The 21,887-nt window shown below is 53.0% G+C and overlaps 2 protein-coding genes across 7 annotated transcripts in view; both read left to right on the forward strand.

The window, feature by feature from the left end:
- The first annotated feature begins 3,181 nt into the window (after positions 1–3,181).
- GPRIN2 (G protein regulated inducer of neurite outgrowth 2) lies at positions 3,182–11,417 on the forward strand. 5 transcript variants are annotated; one of them, XM_073241131.1, is made up of 2 exons: positions 3,182–3,278; positions 9,733–11,417. In XM_073241131.1, the coding sequence occupies exon 2, from the start codon at positions 9,739–9,741 to the stop codon at positions 11,113–11,115; it is 1,377 nt and encodes a 458-aa protein (XP_073097232.1). In that variant the 5' UTR covers positions 3,182–3,278; positions 9,733–9,738; the 3' UTR covers positions 11,116–11,417. The 5 variants fall into 5 exon arrangements, with proteins under 5 accessions (XP_073097232.1, XP_073097234.1, XP_073097233.1 ...); XM_073241133.1 differs by having other exon boundaries at positions 3,208–3,243; XM_073241132.1 differs by lacking the exon at positions 3,182–3,278 and adding an exon at positions 3,375–3,464.
- A 3,784-nt stretch (positions 11,418–15,201) lies between these two features.
- LOC108409240 (neuropeptide Y receptor type 4-2) overlaps positions 15,202–21,887 on the forward strand; it is a 32,782-nt gene continuing 26,096 nt past the window's right edge. The window contains exon 1 of one of the 2 annotated variants that reach the window (XM_017679698.3): positions 15,202–17,591. In XM_017679698.3, the coding sequence (XP_017535187.1) occupies positions 17,557–17,591 (35 nt within the window). In that variant the 5' untranslated portion in view covers positions 15,202–17,556. The remainder of the gene's footprint in view (positions 17,592–21,887) is intronic. The other variant, XM_017679699.3, reaches the window with a different exon arrangement.

Consider the following 21,887-nt stretch of genomic DNA (forward strand, 5'->3'; position numbering starts at 1 on the left):
GGCTCACTATTTCTGGTTAGATGCAACACCTCTCCCCATTTCAGTTCTACTGCTCAGTTTTTTGCCAAACAGAGCTTCCAGGAAGAAAAGCAAATGTGGCCTTTTTTTTCTCTGGATTCCCATGTCCCTAAATAAAAAGTAGGGATTCTTTAGACACAGGAGATCATGACGATTAGGGGACAACTAGCAGTCTCAGTCCCAGTCTGTCCCTTTGGCCAACCCTGTCTGTGCGTCCCTTTCTTCCAAAGCTATGAATGCCCTCTCCCTGGAGCAGACAACATGAAAGTTCCGTCCAGTGTCTACACACAGCTCCCAGCCTAAAATTTGGGTACTGACAGCCTGCAGTGTTGGGTCTGCATGAGGGTCTTCATGGTGTGGTGCCCTGTAAACTCATATACAAGCTATCTGCCTCATCATGTTCAGCACCCAACATTCAGTAAGAATAGGATAACACAGTAGGAACTCCCATCCAGAAGATGGTAAAATGGGAACCCACTGAAGCCACTGGTTGGCCACTGACATCAAATCCTAGTGGGCAGAAATTGTGAAGATTTCCAGGAGGTGGAACAAATTTCCTGACAACGGCCCTCTCTCTTCCGACACATTCCCTTTTTGCTTAGCTTAACCAGAGTTGTTTCCTGTTGCTTGAAATCAAGGAATCCTACCACACAATATAGCATATTAAAAAAACAAACCAGAAAACAAAACCAAAAAAAATCTCTCCTGACCTCACATCCCTTTCCAAAGGGTACCTTTCTTTCTGCTCGCCTTTATGGCCACGCCTAAAGGAGGTGCTGCACGCTGTCTCAGTTTATTCCCACTAATTCATCCCTCAATCCACACCAGTGGCTTCTGCCTCCATCCCGCATTGCAACTGCTTGTTCTGAGTGCCCTGTGTTACAGCAATGCCCCAGTTGCCCTCTTTCCTTTCTGGCAGCTCCTTCTTAGTCCTTTGCCACTTGGTTACTCACATCCAGGTCCTAGGCCATCTTATGAACACTCTCCCTGGAAACCTAACCCATTCCTGTGACTTCAGGGACCCTGAGCCCATGATACCCAGACCTCCCAGGAAACTGGTCCTGTATGCGCAGCTGGCCTCTCCATTGGCATCTTGTCCATTGCAGTGTGCCCCACTGACCTCTTGAGCGCACCACACTTGCTCCTCTTCAGTCAGTGTTCTGAGTCTCAAGAAATGGCACTTGGCGCATGCATTCCTAAGCCAGAGCCTCCTTTCTCTATCAAAGCAATCAGCAAACCCCACTGCTACCATGCAGTCCTGGCTTGTATCTCCAGAACCTGACACAGGAGTAGCTCAATAAATATTTGATCAAATGACTAATAGCAGCAAGAACATTCTACAAAACCCTTGCACAAGCCCCATTGTTCTCACGGCCCTGTGAGGTGAGTACAATTATTGTCATTCTGTAGATGAAGAAACTGATGCTCACACTGATGACGAGTCTTGCTTGTGTGTGTGATCACAGCGCAAATGAGTATCTGGGGAAGCTGGGATTGCAATGCAGGTCTGTCCCCATCTTGGGCTTGCTCTGGGCAGCTACCACAGCCAGGGAAGCTTCCTGCAGGCCACACTTGGAAGACCAGCCTGTCAAGGGGCCAAGGCCATGTTAATGCTCAGAGACCCTGGAGGCAGGTGCTGCAGACATCCAGCGTGGCAAACATCTGCTGACACCCAGCTCCACGCTGGCCTCCCTGAAACACTTGATGTGGGGTCCCCAGACAGCTCTAATATGATCAGGGAGCAGGAGGCCTCAGGTTTGAGTCCTGGATCTGGCAGCAAATGTCAGTGTAACCCTATATAGTTCATCCCTTCCAGGAGCTCAAGTGACTTCCCTAAAAAGGGAATATGAGAATGATTCTGCAATGTGGAAGGATGATCCCTAATACCTGGGCAGGAGCAGGAGTGAGTGGTGGCCTCAGTCAACAAAGCTCTCATTTGCTCTCTTGGGCAGGATCGCCCTCCCAGACTGTGTGTGGTAGGATGGCCAGGGCCTAGGGTCTCCACTTGGATACCCATGTTGGCCCCAGGTGCTCATTCCCACTAGGACAGCCACCTACCAGACTCTGGAAGAGTCTTCTAAGACCCCGCTAGAAAGGGGTACTTAGGGCAGTCTTCTGAGCAGAACCTTACCCATTCCACCAGTGACAAAGCCCCAACTGACGCTGTAACTGTCCATGAGGAGAGGGGCAGAGGAGGTAGCTTCCAGCCAGGCCTTGAGCAGCATGATCTCAGGCATGTGGGGAGGGAACATGAAGGCAGGAGTGCCTGTGTTAAAAGCCAGGTGGGAAGTGTAAAGGTAAGACCTGCAGGGCCATGTGCTGTGCAGGATGCATTGGTATCTGTGGTCTCTGCTTCATGAGACAATCTGATAATGGGCAGTTCAGAGCTACAGACAGGATTACTAAGGCTGGGAGGGGACCCACATGCACAGAATGTACCAGGGGGTGGGGTAGGGGTGGCTGGGTGCTAGGTCCAAGCCACACCCACTACACAGTGCTACACACCCCTCCTTTGGGCTAGGTAGCCGGCTGGGGGCTTTGAGGTAGTTTCTTGGTGCATGTTCCTGCCCTCAGCCTTGCTCAGAGGGCTGGGGTGGGGGTTGGGGTGGGAAAGCTTTTTGCAGATCTCCTCCTGATGCTCCAGGCCAGATGCAGGGCTGAGAGAAGCTGGAGAGGTGAGGTGGAGGCCTGAGATTTTCCTAAACTGGAGAAGAAGCAGAGATGATGGCACTGGCTTCCAGGACACTGGACTGAAGGGGTGCAAACCCTTCAGCAAAGGGCTGGGCAAGCAAATCAGGGTTTCCTAGAACTGATGTCAATGGACGAGGATTGACACTGGGACCCAATTTTCAGAGACTGGGGCTCGGAGGTAGGAGAAGCTCCTCTTAACTTGTGGTCCTGGATGGGTAGCAGGAACCCCATGAGGGCATTAGGGGTAGGCTGTAGGCCTGGGATGGCAGCCGCCTGTGGCACGTTCTGTGAGTTGCGCTGGCCAGCGGCTGCTGGAGGTCTGGGGATGCTGAGGGAAGAGAGTGCTCAGGCCCCCAGCGAGATGGGCGGGACCTGGCTGTCCCCGGGCTGAGACTGGCGGGGCGGGGAGGGAGCGAGGGAGGGCGTTTGGGGGTGGTTGGAGCGGCGCGAAGGAGTGCAGGGCTTGGGTGAGGTCGACTCAACCTTGCACACCCACTGCGCACGCCAGATGTTCGGGTCCGTGGGGACAGGCTGGTGATTGAACGCCTGGAGTTGGGTCGGGTTGAGGGGTAAAGGTGGAGCTTGGGACGTGGGCGCGGAAAGGGAAGGGAGAATACAGGCCTTGGGGGCAGGGTTAGGAATGCAAATCTGGGGACAGAATCTAGGAGGTTGGAGTCGTGGGGGCCTGGCGCAGGGCTCTAGGGACAAGTCCTGGAGCGTGGAGGGCTCGTGGAGGCGGAGCTCGAAGGACCAGGGTCGGTCTTGGAGTCCGCGAGAGTGGGGCTGAGGGGATGGCACTGTGAGATCCCGTGTTCGGAGAATGCAAGTCTGCAGGGTCGGGGCTAGGCAGCACCGAGGGTGGGCCCTAAAGCAGTGGGGTCTGGACGGCGGGTCGAGGCCAGAGACTTGTGAAGGGCGGGGCTGGGATTACGAGGACCTGGGAGTAGTGCCGTGTGGGAGGGGGTACCAGGGGGAGCTGTAGACCCGGGTGCGGGGTGCGGTGCTGGACGGGAACAGGGACCGAGGGGGCGGGGCTGTGAGGAAGTGGACTTCGGGGCTGGGTCGGGGCCTGGAGGGTTGCGGGGTTTGGGGGGTTGCCAAGCCCAAGCCCACAAGACTGAGGGGGAGGGTAAGGCTGGGAAGATGAGTGTCTTGGGGTTTCGTTGGGCAGGCCTGTGAAACGGTATCACGGTGGGAGCGAGGCCGAAAAGACGGCACAACAGGGACAAGCCGTGAGGCGGGCCGGGGAGGAGGACTGGGCTGGTGGGGCCGAACGGGAGCAGGGAGGCCGGAGGCTGTGGGTTGCCGGGCGATACCCGGAGCCGCCGGTCGGCGGAGGCGGGGCCGGGCCGCGGGGGCGGGTCCAGGTGAGCGGTGCCCGGCCGCCGCCCCCTCCGCCCCTTCTCCCCGGCTGCCCGGCCGCCCCTCGGCACCTCCCAGCGCTGGCTCCGCAGGCCGGGGGGACGGCGGGCGACGTCTCGGGCCCAGGCCAGGTCCGGCCCCGGCTCCATCTTGGGCCGCTGCGCCGGGCACCTGTGGCGGCCGCAGGAGCAGCGCTTCGGGCGGCCCGGGCGGGCGAGAGGGTGAGAGGCCCGGCTCTGTGCGCGCCCGTGGGCGCTGGGGGGCAGGGTGGGAGGTTGGGCCGTGCCTCCCCGTCCGGCGCCGCACAGCCCCACCTTCACCCCCCTCCGCGCTCAGCCCCTCGGCATCCCGGCCCCCGCCCAGCGCCCAGCGCCCCCGTGGCCGCCTCCCGCCTCCCATCTCTCCTCTCGTTGCCTATCCCGTCCCCTCTTCCAGGTCTCCTCTGCCCGTCCTCCCGGTTTTCGACTCTGCTCAGGACCCCGGCCCGTCTGCCTCCACCCCTGCGTCGGTCGCCTCTTCCCCTCCCATTCCTCCTTCTCTTCCCACCCCACCGCCCTCCTGCCCTCCATCCCAGCCCCTTGGCCCCACAGCTCTGTCTTCCTTCAGTCACTGCCTTCGTGCGGGGAAGGTTTGCAGCATAGTTTTGGGGATCGTGGGCTCTGTGCGGCCGCGGCTCGGAGGAGCGGGCAGGGGACAGTGTATGGTGTGGTGTGTCAGCCTTTGGCCCCTTAGCCAGAGGCGGCCTGTGCGCGGTATGCAGAGCGCAGCTGTGCAGTTGCTGTTTCCTGCAGGCTCAAACAGCAAATGGGCTTGTGTGTGTGCCTCTGGTGTGTCCATGGGTGGCGTGGGCGCTGGTGAGCATGCTGGTAGGGACACACCAGTCACTGGGCTGTTTCTGGTTTGGGGCGGCTGGGCCTGGAGGCTTACCTTCTCCATTCAAATGCCTTCGGGGAAGTGGCCAGTCCCCCTCAGGGGAGGAAGATCTGGGGCTGGTGGGACCCTGGGCCTTTCTCTGGTAAGTAGAGCTGGGTCCTTTGGGTCTCTGCCCCACATTACCCCAGAACTCTTTCCTGGCACAGCCTGTGACCTGGGTATCTTGTTAAGTCCCCTTCACCTGCTCTGTGATGGGCCGCTTTTGCCCCCTGCGAACACTGTCTCTCAGTAGTTCAGAGATGCTCCCTACCATATTGCCCAACTTTGGCTCTGAGCAGTCCTATCAGACCACCTTCTGGATGTTGCCACACCCCCACTATGCATGAGAAATTTGTGTGGTCCCTGAGGGGTAAGGTCCATATTTTGACATTTGGGCATCCCCCCTAACCACCTGGGTTTGCTTTTCTTGTTTTGGTTCTGCTGGAAGCAAAAGTCATCATCCAAATGCCTGTCCATTAATAGAAGGAGACTTCCACGGATGCTAAGTGTGATCTGAGATGGGCCTGCGTGTGGTGCTCTTGGTAGTCCCCTGACATACCCCAAAGGCCTGGACTCCTCTGCCAGGGTTACATGGTGGGAGATGAAATCTCTAGCTGTCTCTTTGGTTGGGTTGCCTGGAAGTTTCTGCAGAACTGGGATCTTTTACTTGAAATGACATTGGTTGATTGCTGTTTGTGAGGCTGGTTTATCCTACCCTTATGGCAGGCAGACTGAGGCAGCAGGAGAGTTCTGCACAGGCTGTAGGGCATGGGCCATATTGAAACTTTGGCATCAAATGAGACAGGAGAGAGAACATTAAGTGGTCATCCAAAGAACACTAGGGGTCTTGGATACTTCTATATGCCTCTCCTTTATCTTACGCTAAAACATCTTTCCAGGGGCTCTTCAGGGTGAAACTGGAGCCCTTCCCATGGCTTTTAAGGCAAGTGGGCATGCCACGTGGAGATTTTAAAATGCAGACTCCAAACTTGTGTGTGTGTCCACATGTGTGTACCTGTGTTCATGCATGTATGAGCATTGCACATATATCCTTCCAAATTAAGGTTTAAAATAGACTGGGACACTTAGTGTGGTGATAGACACATTGGGACACTAGTGGTGATTAGGTCCTAGGATGGATGAAGGTAAGAAGGATAGGGAAGCAAGACTAGACTAACTTACGGGGTGTCTCAGTGGCATCTAAAGGGCCCTTCTGCCCCAGTAGTAGTCCCTGTGACACCTTTAGCACAAGTCATTCCTGAAGGGAGGAAGAAAGGAAAGATTATTATTATTAACAATCACTATCTGATCATCCACATCGCCATCATGTTTAGTCTTCATAATGCTGCAGGGAGGGGATTACTTCCATTCTGCACTGGGGAAACAGGCTCAAAGAGGTTGGGTATCCACCTGAGCGCACATGCGCTGAAGGGGAAGAGCCAGGGTTGGAAACTACCCCCTTGCCCTACCTGCTCACCTGTGGCTACAAAGCTCCTTGGTTGGCTCCCATCACTCCCTGGGAGACCCCTCTTCTTGCCAATAGTGGGAAGGGGAACCTGCCCCCCACACATAGCCCCATAACCTCAGTGGTTTCCCTGACAGCCCTTCCCTCCCTGAGGGCTGGGAAGGCCAGGCTATAGGAGAAATACTCTGCTGGGGTTCAGCTGGGGTTTCTTTCACATTTCTGAGCATCTCCAGGGCTCAACTATGTCACCTGAGTAGCAGACATACATATACACCTCCCCACCCACTGGGGGCTTTGTGATCACTGCTCTCTCTGGTTGATGCCTAGCCCTGAGCACTGGGCAGCCATCTGGTGAAGCAGGCACAGTGGGATCCTTGTCCCTGATGGCTTCTCACTAGATGTCGGTGGAGTTTGAGGACACCCACCCTCACTGCACCTATTTCTTCATGGGGGCCAGGACCTGGCTTGTTCTTTATGGCCCTGCTCCCTAGGAGGGTCTGGGGTAGTGGGGCTCAGCCAGAGACTGTGTAGGCTGTCCAGATGGAGCTTTCTTGGTGTTCTTGACTCCAGGCTGCCTAAGAAGCTGCTAAGAAGCAGGCGGGGTGGGATGGGGGTCCAGGCTTTGTTTCCATTCATTCACTGTTCCACTGGCATGTCGGGGGCACCACTGTGAGTGCCAGATGCTGTGTTGGGTGCTGGGCTCCCATTGAATCAAGGCAACAGATAAGTAAAAAGATAATGACAGCAGCAGGTGATAGCTTCCAGGATGGAAGTCTTCACAGTGCTTGAAGGGAGCACAGGGAACCTCAGACACTCCTGGGTTTGTTCCTGGCTTAGCCACTCACTAGCTGTGTGCCCTTGGGCAAATCACCAAACCTTTCTGAGCTTTGGCCTCCTCATCTGTAGAATGGGGATGATGGTGTATCTCAAGAGCTTATTCTGACAATTAAATGAGATAATGCATCGGAAGGATGTGGCACATACCTGGCACATGGTGGGTGATTGGGCACTGGAAGCTGTCATCATCATCATCATCCTGTTGTTACTGGCTTTGCTGCCCTTCTCTGTTTATGCATCTATCTCTGGGACGGCAGCTCCTTGAGGGCAGGGCCTGGGCAGTAGTCCTCTCTTGACTACTCCTTTTCCTGATTGTTAGGGACCAGCCTGGCATCTGCTTTGGCCCCAAGAAGCAGCCAGAATGGGACACTCCTGCCCAGGCTGGGGCTGTGTCTAGAGCTGCACAGCTCAGCATGGTAGTCATGAAACCCATGTGGTCATATACATTTAAATTACTTAAATTTAAGTGAAATGAGAAACTGAGTTTCTCAGTTGTACTAGCCACTGACCTGTTAAGTGCTCAGTAGCCACACGTGGCCAGGGGCCTATCATACTGGACACTGCAGGGTAGCATGTCTCCTTCATCACAGGAAGCTGGGCTGAACTGGACCCCAAAGCAGGCTGTGAGTTCTCAGGGGCCGGCAGTTCCAGAAACACCCTCATTCTTGGCTCCGCCAGTCACCAGCCATCTCCTGAGAGCTGGGACGGCAAGACATTTGTAGTTATACAGAAACTGAGCTCCTGAGAACTCTTCCCACAGTCCCTTGTGGGTGGCCTTGCTCACTTGCCTGGGGTGGCTGGTTTCCCGGCAGTTCTCTCAGCCCGGGGGGTGGGAGGGCAGGACTGGGATTGCCCAAATGGCAGCGGTTGCCTCTTTCCCCACCCTGCTTCTCCAGCTGGTCCTGCCTGGCAGGGAGTCCCAGAGAAATATTCTTAATTTACAGCTTTGGCCAGGGCCACGCTGGCCCAGATGCCCTGACCCCACTCACTCCCTCTCAGTCCCTGCCCAGCCCCAGCTTGCTGCTCCCCTCAGGTGCTCTGAACACATGGCCTCCCACCTCTTGTTCACCCTGTTTCTCTCCCTAGGCACCTTCTCCCTTCTGTTCTCAGGCTTGCCTTCCATGGCTGGTCCTCCAGGAATCCTTTTCTGATCCATCATGCAGAGTGAGCTGTCCTGCCTTGGAAATGCCCTCCCTCAGACCCTGTTTTTGGTGTTCAGCACTCTCCTCTGTGGGTTCTCTTTGCTCCTTCTCTGGGTCAGGCATATGGCAGACATTCTGTGAGTGCCAGCTGCTTATCAGGTCAGTGCTGGGTGCTGGATGGACACAGGTGAACAGGCTACAGGCCTGCTTTGACAGCTTTAGGTTGGTGAGAGTCCCATAATTGGGCTGGCTGATCCACTCAGGACAGACAGTACTCAGCCAGAGATGGAGCCAGCTCGGTTCAGGAAAGCTTTCCCAGGAGGAGATGCTCAGGTTGAAGGGGCCAGTGCTGACTCTAGGCTGTGAATGGGTCAGTGGGCAGGTCCAGAAGCATCTGTGTGGCTGGAGGAAGGGACAGGAATGACATGGGGGTAGAGGGTAAAGAGGGGGCAGGTAAGGAGGGTGACAAGAGGGAGGTTAAACTTCATGGAGAGTGTGTCTGATTGGTGGTATTGGACCCCATTCCTAGGGCACAGCAAGATCTAAATGAGTTCCATGTCACCCAGGTCCAGAGTCTGGCATGCTGCAGGTGCTCAGGAGAGGGCTGTGGAATGAATGAACAAATGCCCAGTGATTCCTGTGTGTAAAGGGCTGATATGTTGGGCCTATTCCTAAGCCTGGAGCCAGAGGTGGAAATCACCTTTCCCCCTTCACAAGATTGGGTCCCAGAGATGTGGCAGCTCAGCCAGGCTAGGCCAGAGAGGATGGGGAAGGTGGCATGGAAAAACCCAGGCCAATTCTCAGTGTGTTGCTTGCTCAGTCCACAGATTCTCTTTGAGCCTCCACTCTGTACCAGACCAAGATGGATACTGACGGTGCTGGGAGGGACCAGGCTAGTATTCACCAGTCAAGCTTTACTAGTTATTAAAATATTGCAATACTCCTGTGCTGACTGACTAGGAGGTGTTATCTAAAAGCCTCCGCCCCCAGGGCTGCCGTCCCACCCCAAGGCCCCAGCAGACATGACCTCTCCCCTGGATTCACGCCCTGCCCCATGTCCCTGCCCAGCCCACCATAATCCAGCAGTAAAGGCTTAACAGCTGACATGTGTATCATGGGTGGTGATCTTGGTTTGGAGTATCTGGTGTCCTGCCATTGTTTTATTTATGGCTGTGATCAGTCAGGCAGGCCAGAACTGGACAGCCCATCCAGTGTGCTCAGCCCCGTGTGTGCCCACAGCCGAGTCCAGCAGAGGTGCTTCCACCCAACTCAACTTACCTTCCTCCCTCCTTCTCTCTCCTGTAGGCAGCCATGAGCACCAACCACCCTGAGGTGGGTGCCCGGGCACCCCGGAGCCCCTGCCCACAGCCCCTGTGCCAGAGCTCGTCCAGCCTGCTGGGTGAAGGCCTGGGGCAGAGGCCAGAGCTCTGCAAGAGTGCCAGCAGCCCTGGATGGAAGGCCCAGCCAGGCAAGGCCAGCACCTGTCCACCGGGCCCGGAGGAGGAAGGGCACCCAGCTGAGAACACGGAGCAGGCATGGGCCTCCCACCCCCCCCCACAGCCCGGTGTCGTGGGCCACTGGCACAGCAGCACAGTGGACGCCGTGTCTACCGTGGGCGGTGGCAATCTGAGTCGCCTGCAGATCCCCAGTGCTGCTGCCATGCAGAGGAGCCACTCGGACCTAGTCCGCAGCACCCAGACCTGGGGTCACAGCAGTGCTCAAAAGGCCAGCCTCATCTGCTCAGCCCTTGGTAGCTCTCCTGTCCACAGGGCTCGGCTGCAGCCTGGCACTACTTCTAGCCAGGAAGGCAGGGCCTCTGCAGGCCGGGAAAGGGACCTGACCCCAGAGGATGGGACTTCGAACTCATCTTGGACACAAAGAGAGAGTCAGGTGTGGGTGCCGCCACTGGACCTGGGAGACACAGCCAGCCACAGCAGCAGCTCTCAGGCTGGGCCCAGAGCCCCTGGGCTGCCAGTCACCACCTCCTGCCATGCTCAGCCCCCAGCAGCTCTCCTCTGCAGCATGAGGGAGGTGGGGGCTGATGGCTGCTGCCACTCCCTGCCTGCCCCAGGGATCCTGACCTTTCCCAAACTAATGGCATCAATGAGTGAGTCCAGGCTGCAGCCTCAGCATGGGGTGAAATTCCACTGTCGATTGTCTGCGGGCCTTCCTGGGCACTCCCTCTGCTGTGCCCATCCTTGGGGTCCCACTAGGTTAGCCACAGAGCCTGGTGCCAGGACTAAGGATGTGTGGACTATGACCTCTGCCGGTGACTTGGTGACCATGGTGACATCCCCTCTGTCAGCCCAGGATGCTGGTGTGCAGGCAGCCCCCATGGCAGTCTGCAAGGCTGTGTCCACCAGCCCACCCCTGGAAGCCCCTGTGGCTCTGCATACATTCCCAGAGGTAACTCTGGGGTCCAGCCTGGAGGAGGCATCATCCCCTGTGCGGGACGTGCGATGGGATGCTGAGGGCATGACATGGGAGGTTTATGGAGCTGCGGTGGACCCTGAGGTGCTTGGCATAGCCATCCAGAAGCACCTGGAGATGCAGTTTGAGCAGCTGCAGCAGGCACCCACCAGCGAGGAGAGCCTGTCTGCCGAGGGCCGGAGGCGGCCGCTGCGAGCTGTCATACAGTCCCTGCGGTGCCCCAGCTGCTGCAGTTGTTCCAGTGAAGCCGCTGAGTGAGGAGCTGCAGCCCTTGGTGCTATCCTGGGCCCATGTACTTGGCTGCAGGCCAGGGACAGTGGGGATCCCGTGCTTCTTGGACCCATCTGCAGCCGTGGACATCTCTGCTGTCAGATGCCAGCAGAACACAGGACTGGAGCCTGGGTGCTTCCTGCTTCTCACAGCTGAGCTGGTTTTTAAGGGCTTGATCCCCAGGAGCCACATCTCTGCTCATCTGGGCTCTGAACTTTGGGACAAAGTTTCAGCACTGTTCTTAAGGGAGATCCTGATTTTTCTGTAAAAATACTCAACCTTCTGTTTGGTATCTTCTCAGAACTCTGCTGATTTCCCCTAGGACACTTGGTGGCTTTATTTTAAAGCAACACTGAGATATAATGGATTTATGATGTGAAAGGTGGGCCTCAAGTAACAGGGACAGGTCTTTAGGGAAGGGGACTGACATTGTTGAAGGCCTCCTGTGTGCCACATGCTGTGCTCATCATCTTACCTTGTTAGTCTTCACCTCTTCACCCCATTTTACTGGTGAAATCACAGACCTTTGGCAAGGCTGTGGCTGACATGCTCCAGGTTGGACAGCTTGATGTGGTGGCCAAGATACAAAGCCAAGGCTGGCCAAAACCTGGGGTGTTTCCCTACAGCACATGGCTGTTCAGTGCAGTGCAGTCATGAACAAGACAAATTATTGAGCCCATATTCTCTGTCAGGTTCTGTGGATTCCTTGGGGAATGAGACAGAGGCTGCCGGGGCTCTGGCTGAGCTCATGCTGGGTGGGGCACACACCAGTACCAGCATTATCGACGGGCATCAGGTGCTCTCAGAACCAGCCTACCTTGCAGCCCTTAGTGTCAGGGACTGGCCTCAGGATGGGGCCCATGTATGTTGCAGTGACTGAAATTGCACCGTTGTTACTTCGTTCTTTTGGTTTAAAGATTTATGCCCAGCTGGTGCTATTCTTCAAAGGAGGGAAGGCAGGAATAGACAGGAAAAAGGAAGGAGCCTGGGATGGGACCTCCCACCTGGTACCAAACGGCCAGAGCTGTGAGGCTGTGGAGAGCAATGAGGCCTGTGGGCTTATTTGCCCAGTCCTGCCTACGTGACCTAACGTGGGCCAGGTGGTGGGGGTCAGGACCATGGGGGTCAGGCAGCCCAGGATACTGGGCTGATTTCATTGCCCAAAGATCTCTCAAGATTTGTGGAGGATGGGAACAGCCTATGTCCTTGTTCTAGGGCTTTCTGTTGAAGATTCTAAGCTCCTGGGACAAAATCTGCCAGCCCACCTTTGTGAGGGGGCTATAAGGTTAGTGTCCTGCCAGGGTGACCCAGCATGGGAGGGACTCAGGGCCCCTATGCAGCTATGCTCACAACCTGGCCCTGTTCCTGGTACCTTGTCTGCACCTAGGAGTCCAGGACCTGACAGCTGGCTTACCTTTCCCTGCCCCCACGGACCCAGTATTCATTGAGGTGGAAATGACTCATGCAACAATGGGATAATTTTTAAAGCAGAAGAGGCATTCTAATAGGCCCAAGGAACCAAGTGGGAAAGGCATGTTACAGATCAGAATGCCTCCCAGGCCCCAGGATGGCATTTTCTTACCCAAAAATGTGCATTTCTTTTCCTGCTCCTTGCAAGGCCAGGTAAAATGCCTCCCCTGCTTAAAAATGACACTGAATCAGAACTGCTTCTGAGGGTGGGGCTGGGCAGTGGGGGTTGATATAGTGGGCAGGACAGGACTTGGCCTTGTTCCCCTTTTAAAATGTGATCAAGCAGGTTTTCATACAGTTGTGGGGCGCTGGGCACCATGCAGCCTGTGTCCTGTCTGTCCCTCTGTGTGTGGCACAGGGCAGACATTGCATTCTGGGGAGTGACACCTGGGTACCAGGTTGTATACTTGGCCCTGCACAGGAGCTCCAGCTGTGGGGACCTGAGTGGAGGAGTGGTGAAAGTGGGGCTAGCCCCTTCACACAGGGCCACAGCTGAGCAAGGTCTTGAAGACACAGTGGGGCTGGATAGGTGGGCAGAAAGAACAGCTTGCTCAAAGGCTTGGAGGTGTGTGCTGTGCCCTTCGCCAGCCTGCCACGAGTCACCATGGTATGGGCTTTGTTGGGGTGCTTGGGCTGGGAGGCTGGCAAGGGAGTTCCCATTTTGAGGATCTTGGTATGACTGAGGAAAAGGAGTTAAGGGGAGCAGCAGAAGGGGTGGGTTGGGGTCAGATTTCATTTTAGGAATATTCCTTTGGCTACTGTTGGAGAGATTAGTGTGGAAAATGTGGGAGGCAGGAGCTCAGGGGGATGTGGGTTGGGGAGCCACAGAAGCATCAGAGGGAAGTAGAGTGGGTAGTGGGGGGCTGGGCACACACACTCACACGCACAGTTGTGTGGCGGATTCAGAAAAGAGTAATTCCAGGAGACTGAGGTTTCCAGTTTGTGCAAAAGGAGAGGAGGCCACCACCCTGGACAAGGGGAGGCAGGAAGCAGGTTCAGGAGAGGTGGGTGAGGGACCATGTGTCACAGGGTCTGGCTGGGTCCAGTGATACCCTTCATGAAGAGACTTTCTCCTCTGTCATACACAAATTGTCATGAGTTCATTCTCTGGCTCATGTGTACCAGTCTGTGTCACCTCCAAGCTGCAGCTGGAGTGCCAGGGTGGCAGGCTGGGCTGGGCCCTGAATGGGCAGGGCTAGCCGAGCTGCCCACCCAGCTCACTGTGACACTTCTGTTTGCAGGGTGGGGCTGGAGTTCAGCCTGGTCTGTGTGTGGCTCTGGGGCTGTGCATGGCTGGGCCCCCAGCACACCCTCCTGGTTAAGCTGGCTGCCCCGAGATGGCATGAACTGTGCTCTTGGCCCCACTAGTCAGGCTGCACAGCCTGGGCTGATGGTCTCCCTGGAGAGAATGCAATTTAATTTCTGAATTCACCTAGAGACTGAGCCTCTCACCATTCCTTGCTGTGGTCTCTTCCTGGCCAGGCCTGACCACCAGCGGTTTAAGGTCCCAGGACATGGCCTCCAGCTTGGTTTACAGATCTCCTCCCCTCAGATTCCAGATTTCTGACCAGAGTTCCCTGGGCCCCTTCAGGCCCTATTCTTGGATGTGGTTGATTTCACTGTTTATTTTGTTTTGAATTCAAAATAGACTAAGGAGGCCAGAGCCTTGCCAGGGAAGGTGGTTGATCTGGCTGATCTTGTTGGTTTTGTCCTGGTAGATTCTGTCCTTTTCCAGAATCCACCCTAGATTCCTAGAGCTCCATGCCCAGGCAGGAATTCCCCCCTCTCTGCCAGTGACTCCTCCCTTCTGGTCACTGGCTCTCTTTCCTGGCAGCCTTCCTGGCCCCCACCAGTTGAAGCCTGGTTTCCTGGAGACTGCCACCTCTGGGCCTGGCTGGGACTCAGTGCACATTCTTGTCCAAGCTCCAGGCACCACCACCCTCACAGGGAATCACCAGTCCATCCTGGGGAAGAAGCAGTTCCTGCCAGAGAGTAGGCTACTGCTGGCCTGAGGTCACCATGCAGGGGAGGGTGGAAAAGCAGAGAATGGCCCTGCCACTGTGATGTCAACTCCTGTGCCAGCTGGATTGAGTCTCTGTCCCCTAGAAGAGCTGGATTCTTATTTCACAAGGGCCATTGAGTCCTTCCCAGTGTAGGTCCTGACACTTAGGACATTGTTGGAGGCACCATAGCTTAGTAGTCTAAAACTAGAGTTTGAATCCTGAATCTTCTATAGCTGTGAGATCTTGGTCATGTTACTAACGTCGCTGATCCTCAACTTCCTCAGCTGTATGCGAGGGTCATGAAGGTGAGGAGCAGGATGCTCACCGCAGGTGGTCTGTAGCACCTTCTTCATTAAGCCTTTCCCAGGTCTGCTTTGAAGCTGGATAGAGGTCTCCCTGATGGATTGGGAGAACATGGGGTTAGTTCTGTTGTGGTGGTTACATAGGGATAATAAACCAGAAAAAACATCTCAGAAAAGTTGATGTTTATTTAAGAAAACCAAACAAAATCCAAGTTGCATCGGCCTGTAGGATTGGTGACGGACAGGCGGGTTCTGACTTTCTTGTTCCAAGTTGGGTAAGTAACACCACCTTTGCTCACTTGCAGTAACTCTATGACTCATGCCTTGTTTCTCCTTTTCCCCCTCCAACCCCAACCCGAGATGGCTCAGCAAGGAGGCCTGCCCCCTGGCAAATGTGCTCCCAAATGGATGCCTAGAAATTCATTGTTAATGTTCCAACTTTGTAGGAGAGAGTGTGAGAATTGTAGAACTATGGCAGTCTACATCTGGGGCTCAGGGTGGGTGAATGTGTCCCACTTTAAGGTGTGTACTCTTTACCCAGTTGTCCTGGCCTAGAACATTCCATTTCTGAACCTTTCCTGAGAGAAGACATAGGGTGCTTTCTCAGCACCTTATGAAGGAGGCTGTGGGAGTGCAGAGCCCATGACTATCTGACCAGGACCAAGGCCAGACCTGCAGCTCCTGCACTCACTGCTGTTGCTGTTCCTTCTCCCCTGGCCTTAATTCTTCTCTTCAATCTCACCTTCCCCTTCTCCTTTCTCATGTCCTCTCTGCCCTCTGGAACCTGTGTCTCCCCACTGTCCCATTGTCCTTGCCCCTGTTTCCTTCCCTGATGCCAAGGGTCAGCCTTGACATACCCCTCCCACTTGGTCTCTGTGTGGTCTGTGCTGCTTCTCCCCCAGCCATAGCTGCATCTGGGCCTTGGCATTCCTGATTTTCACGAATCTGGGTCCTTCCTTCCCACCTCTCCTTTCTCATTCGGACAAAAACAAAAACGTTTGAGCTTAACAAAGAGCTTCTGAGCATTTCCCTAGAGAAGGTGGCTTTCATAGGCAGCCTGGGATTGCTTTGTCAGGTTTTCATCACTTTTTTTTGCCAAAAAGAAGAGAAATCAGATGTCAATGGTCCTGCTGGTGAGTGGCATGATTTTGGTGAGGCTGGAAGGGTGCCCCATCAGTTCTCAGTTTTGGCGGCCCTTACTGAGGTGTGGTTGGCTGGCTCACCTGCAGAGCACACTGGGTGGACAGTGCTCATTGGCTGGCTTTAGGTAGACCGTCTCCTCTTTCATGTTTTCACCATCTTCTTGCTTGACTTATAATTAGGCTGGAGTATGGCCTGGGCTTCAGTGGGAGTGCACCAAGCTGTCCCATCTCCGTGCCTTTCTCCTGCGTGGGACTGGGATTATGTCTAGGAGTCAGGGCTGAGAGGAGACTTCTGTCTTTAGCACCAAGTAGACACCTGAGAAAGTGCCCCCTGAGAAGGTGTGAGCAAGGCCTGAGTAGGGAGTCTCTGCTCGGGCTGGCATTTTCCATGGCTCACCAAGGATCTAGGGGTGCTGGATCCCTACTAGGGAAGGGTGGAAGTGTCCCCTCACCCTCGCTCACTGAGCCCCTCACCTATAGCCTGCTTTGCCCTCCCTCCATCCACTTCTCAGTTTCGGCGGTCAAGTGCTGGGAGGGTGGTGGCCAAGGGTGCCATTTGGTATGCCAGCTTTCTAAGCCCAACCTGTGTCTCTTGAGGAAGACTTTCTGATTTGATTTTCTTTCCCTTCAGAGTTGTGGGAATTCACAGAGGGGAAAGGGTTTCTTGAGAAGATTCCAGCCCTTGAGCTGCCCATTCCCCCCATACAATCCCCAGCTTTGTCCATGGTCACACCACTGGGCTGGGAACAAGAGAGGAACCTGCAGGACTGTGGTCCCAGAGGGACTGGGACACACACAGAGCTGGGCACTACTGGGCGCTCTGGCAACACTACCTGAGCCTTGCTGAACGGCAAGACAGCCAGGAGGGAAGTTGGATCCTGACTTTATTTGGGTTTCTGATATTTTATCATTTGTTTTTTGCATTAATTTTTATTTTAAAATATTCATGAAAACATAATTTTGCTTGCTGAGCCTTTTGCCATCCCTCAGATTTTCTCCTAGTTCCCCGCCTGGCCACCTCCTCTCCCTGGCCTTGGGTCCCCTCGGTCCCCTCCGTTATGGAATCGCGGCCGGGAGCGAAGAGGCCGCCGCCCCCTTTCCTCCTGCAGCCTCACACCCTCACCGCTGGCGGATGCTGGACGGCGGCGGGGGAGCAGAGGGCCCTCGGCGGCTGCGGCTGCGGCTGCTCCGCCCGCCGGGTGCCTGGACTCAGCGGCAGTCCCAGGAGCCCGGAAGAGCCCGGGCGCCCCCTCGCGGCCGCGGAGTCGCAGTCCAGAGGCACCGGGCAGGGAGGGGCGCGCAGGCCGCAAGCCCCTGACCTTGTCCGGACCCAGAGCGGACTCGAGAGACCTCCCGCCAGTCCTGCCCCGGGATGGGCGGTGCGGGGAGGTGGAGGAACGGCTGTCACTGCCAGGTCCAGGCCCCGCGCCTTCCCCTCTCCTCCGCCCCTCCTACGGGTGCTCCAGGCCAAGCAGCACAACAAGTCAGAAGATTCCAGAGAAGAGGATAGAGATGGAGATGGTGGAGTCCAGGTGGGGGCGCGCTCGGTGCGTGTGGGTGTTGGTTTGCCTTTGGGTTTAAATTTACCTAGAGCCTCTTAATGTGCCTGGTGGTCCCACTCCACGAGGGTGCTCTTCATGGGCCATGGGGAAAGCAGGTGTAGACAGCCAGGATTGTGCCTCTCTTCACAGGAGACTGACCCTGTCTGGCAGAGGGAGTATGGGGGGCAGTGGGGTGAGAAGGGCTGAGCTAGAGCTCACTGTCAAGGGACCGGGGCCTAAAGTTCACTGCTGTGGCAGCTGATTCTGAGGGTCATGTTCCTTGTCATTAATTGTCTCACTGGCTGCATCTGGTGCCCAAGGCCAGGTGGGCATGCCAGGGCTGATGGTAGCCAAGAGAGAGGTTGGACGGAGAGCCTATTCCTTATAGCAAGTCAGACAGAAGGACCCGGGAGCTGACGTGTGGTTGAAGGTGTGTGTGGGACTGAAAGAGAGTAGAACCTGCCTAGTGGTAGGCTCCTCTTCTTCAGTGGGGGGAGAGGGAGCAGTTGTGTCCAGGACAAGCACTTTTTTCTCATTTTCATACCCACAAGGCCTCTCTCTAAGCTGTTATCTCCCTTAGGGCATTTTTGGCTGCAAGTAATTGTATTATGAACCTGATATTATCTAAACAATTAGGATGTTTAATTTCTCACTTGATTCTTAATTTCACTTAAGAATTTGCTGGGCTACTGTTCTAGAATAGGCTCAGTGGCTCAATGAAGACATCAAGGATCCAGGTTTTTTCCATAATTCTGCTGTTCTGCCATCTTTAGGGTGTTCATGAGGGCTGTCTTCATGGTCACAAAATGGCTACTATACCTCCAGACGTCATGCTATCATAGGAGAGAAGAAACCAAAAAACTGGCTGAATAGGTTATTGGTACAGACAATTAACTGATTTAAAAAAAGCATCAGCTTTTCATTGCCTGCAGATTAGTGAAGGCAATGATAATACTGGCTGCCACATTCTGACCCTAAATGAATGACAGAAGCAGTGATGATGTTTTGCGTACATTATTTTCTTAATTTCTCACAATTAGTCCTATTTTATAATGACAACTGAGGTTCAGAGAGGTCAAGTAACTTGCCCTGTTTCACAACCTGGAAACAAAGGAGCTGGAATTTAAACTCCAGTCTCTGTGAACTTAGGCCTGCTTTTTGTTTATCTTTTTAAAAATGAAAGGAATACTTATTTATGATAAGAATTTCAAACAGAGCAGACCCGGGCTTTTGTTTTTAACATTGTACATGTTCATGATAAGAATTTCAAATAGTGTAAAGTGTACAGTGAAGATTTGTCTCCCCCCTCTTTGCATTTCCACCAGTTACCACTGTAATTTCCATGGGTCCTCCAGGAAATTTCCTCTGTAATCACAACCTCAGATTTCTAAATATTTTATACCAATGAGATCAACTTGGATACTATTCTGTGCCTTTTTAAAAAAGTGAATGTATCTTATATATAATATTGCCATATATATATTCGATTTCCTCCTTTCTTGTGGGTATATTGTATTGCATAGAATGTTTTTTAAAAATTAAACCAGTCCTCTTCTGCTGACCTTTATGCTATTTCCCATATTTTTTTGCCATTATAAAAACCATGTAAAAATAAATATCCCTGTATGTATAATTTTGTGTACATATGTGAGGATATCTATAGGATAAAGTTTTCATCAGAGGGTATGATCAAAATGTCTGTGGATATTGCAAAATTGTTCTCCACAAAGATTGCACCAATAATACATGAAAATACTTATTTTCTCATACCCCTGACAAATCTGAGCATTATGAAACTTTTACATTTTGGCTAACTTGATAAGTGAAATTATCTAATGGTAATTTTGATATGTCATTCCTTTACTATAAGTATTGTTGTGTTCAGCCAGACTGCCTGAGAGTTCCTCTTTGGTACTCTCAAGCTGTGTGGTGTTGGGCAAATTGCTGAACCTGTCTGCACCTCAGTTTCTTCATCTGTAAAATAGGATAATAATCATACTTGCTTATTAGTTGGATTTCAGGTTTTAATGGCATCATACATGTAAAGTGCTAACAGAGTTCCTAGCTCAAAATAAGGGCTAAGTAAATGTTTCCAATTATTATTATCTATTTATTGACAGTTTGAATCTGTTTGTGATTTGACTGTTCCATTTTCCATTTCCATTGAATTCTTGATTTGTTAGAACTCTTTGTATATTAATCACATATGCTCCTTTTACAATATATGTTACAAATATTTTTGTTTGTTGTTTTACATTTTAATAGACTTTATTTTTTAGAGCAGTTTTAGGTAAATTGAGAGAGGGTGCAGATATTTTCCATAACCTTCTTGCTCCAACACATGGATAGCCTCCTTCATTACCAGTGTCTCCCATCAGAGTCATATATTTGTTACAATTGATGAACATACATTGACACATCATAATCACCCTGTTATATAGTTGGAGTCATACAGTATGTAGCCCTTTCAGATGGGCTTCTTTCACTTATTAATGTTCTTCTAAGTTTCCTCCAGGGTCTTTTCATGGCTTGATAGATCATTTATGTGCTGAATAATATTCCACTGTCTAGATGTACTGCAGTTTATCCATTCACCCACTGAAGGACATCTTGCTTGCTTCCAAGTTTTGGCAATTATGAATAAAGCTCCTATAAACATCCATGCCCAGGTTTCTGCATGGGCATAAGTTTTCAACTAAGAAGAATGATTGCTAGATCATATGGTAAGAGTATGGTTGAACTGTCAACCTGTCTATCAAAGTGGCTGCACTTTGTATTCTTACCGGCATGTAAAAGTTCCTGTTTCTCCAGCATTTGATATTGTCAGCTGAGTGGGGAGAGGCTTGGGGAGGCTTGCCAACTGGCATGAGACAGCACAGCAAGGTGCTGACACAGCCACTTTGAAAGCAGGCTCTGCTGACTCTACAGTCCTGACCCTTCCCACCCTGCCTGATCCATTAGAGTATGTAGTGATGAGGAGTGACAGCATGAAATGTTAGTGCCTGAGGTGACCCCACCATTCTTCATTCCCCACCTCTAGACCATCTTGACCTCTTATTCTTTCTCTTCTATTCTTTCATCTCAGTGGAAGAATAGACAGGGGCAAGGCAGAGGACACAGTGAGAACCTGTTTGTTCAAAGGGGTTTCTCCATACCTGGGAACTGAGTCAGCTGCCAAGCGGAGGGACATGCAAGGCCAGATGAGGCTTTTTGAAGTATAATTTAAGAGTCTCTGCTTCCAGCAAAAGCTATAAAACAGCTTGCCCAAAAAAGCAGAGTCTGCTTGTCCTTCCTTCCCCCCAGCCCAAGGGTTTGCTTTTGCTTTCTCTACTCAAATCCTTCAGTTGTAAACTATTAAATGCAATCCTTCCCAGCCCTTGGCTTCCCAATATGCTTTTGCAGGCAGACTGGCATGGGAGCTGAGCTGGATTTTTCAATGCAAATTACTGTGTGGCTCAGCAGGCACACGTGCATGCACACACACATGCATACATACACACACTGATACTCTTTGTTCTCTTGTATTTCATTTCATTAAAAACATGCTGGTCTCAGCCCTGATGGATTTCACACCCTCTAGTGGGTTGCATCTTGCAGTGAGCTGAGGCACTGGCAGAGGTTTTAAAGAAAATGCCTGTGCTGGGCCCCTACTTGCCCCCTGGCCTGGTGCACAGTAGTCACACCAGGGCATTTGTGGCACTAAACCAAAACCACAGAGTCTCCTAGGCACAGAGGAAATGCCACTCCTGTGTTCATGTCCTGAGCTCTAAAAAACCAGCTCCCAGCTGAGCCATCCTCAGGGACAGAGCCTTGTCTGCTTTCTGCTGAGTTTATTTTTTAGCACTAGTTACTTAGTGGGTATGAAAAAGAAGTTGAGGTGGCTTATAACAATGACACGTGTCTTCCCCAGTGGAGGTAAGAATCCCATGGAGATAGGCAGTGATCTATGAGAATGCTTGACCAGCTCTCCATGCTGTTCCTGGATTCCTGCCACTGTTGCTCTCCTGACACCTGCAGTGGAGCCGAGTCATTGAGGGCAAGCTTCCCTGGGAGAGAGGGGGAAGTTTCTGTGATTAAACCACTGGGCAGGAATGACATGTGGTCATAATTGTACATTCAGGTGACCAAGACCTAATTCATTAATCCAGTGAGTTAATGGATCCATTCACCCATTCACTCAATAAATGCTTTCTGGTGTGTCCAGCTCAGGCCTTGTGTGTAGTGGTATCAGCTTAAGATACAAGGAACATCTTATTGTCCTCAATGGTCTTCGCTAACCAGGCATCCAAAAGCACTTACCCT

Source organism: Manis javanica, chromosome 7, assembly GCF_040802235.1.
Source record: "Manis javanica isolate MJ-LG chromosome 7, MJ_LKY, whole genome shotgun sequence".
In the NCBI taxonomy this organism is placed as follows: Eukaryota; Metazoa; Chordata; class Mammalia; order Pholidota; family Manidae; genus Manis; species Manis javanica.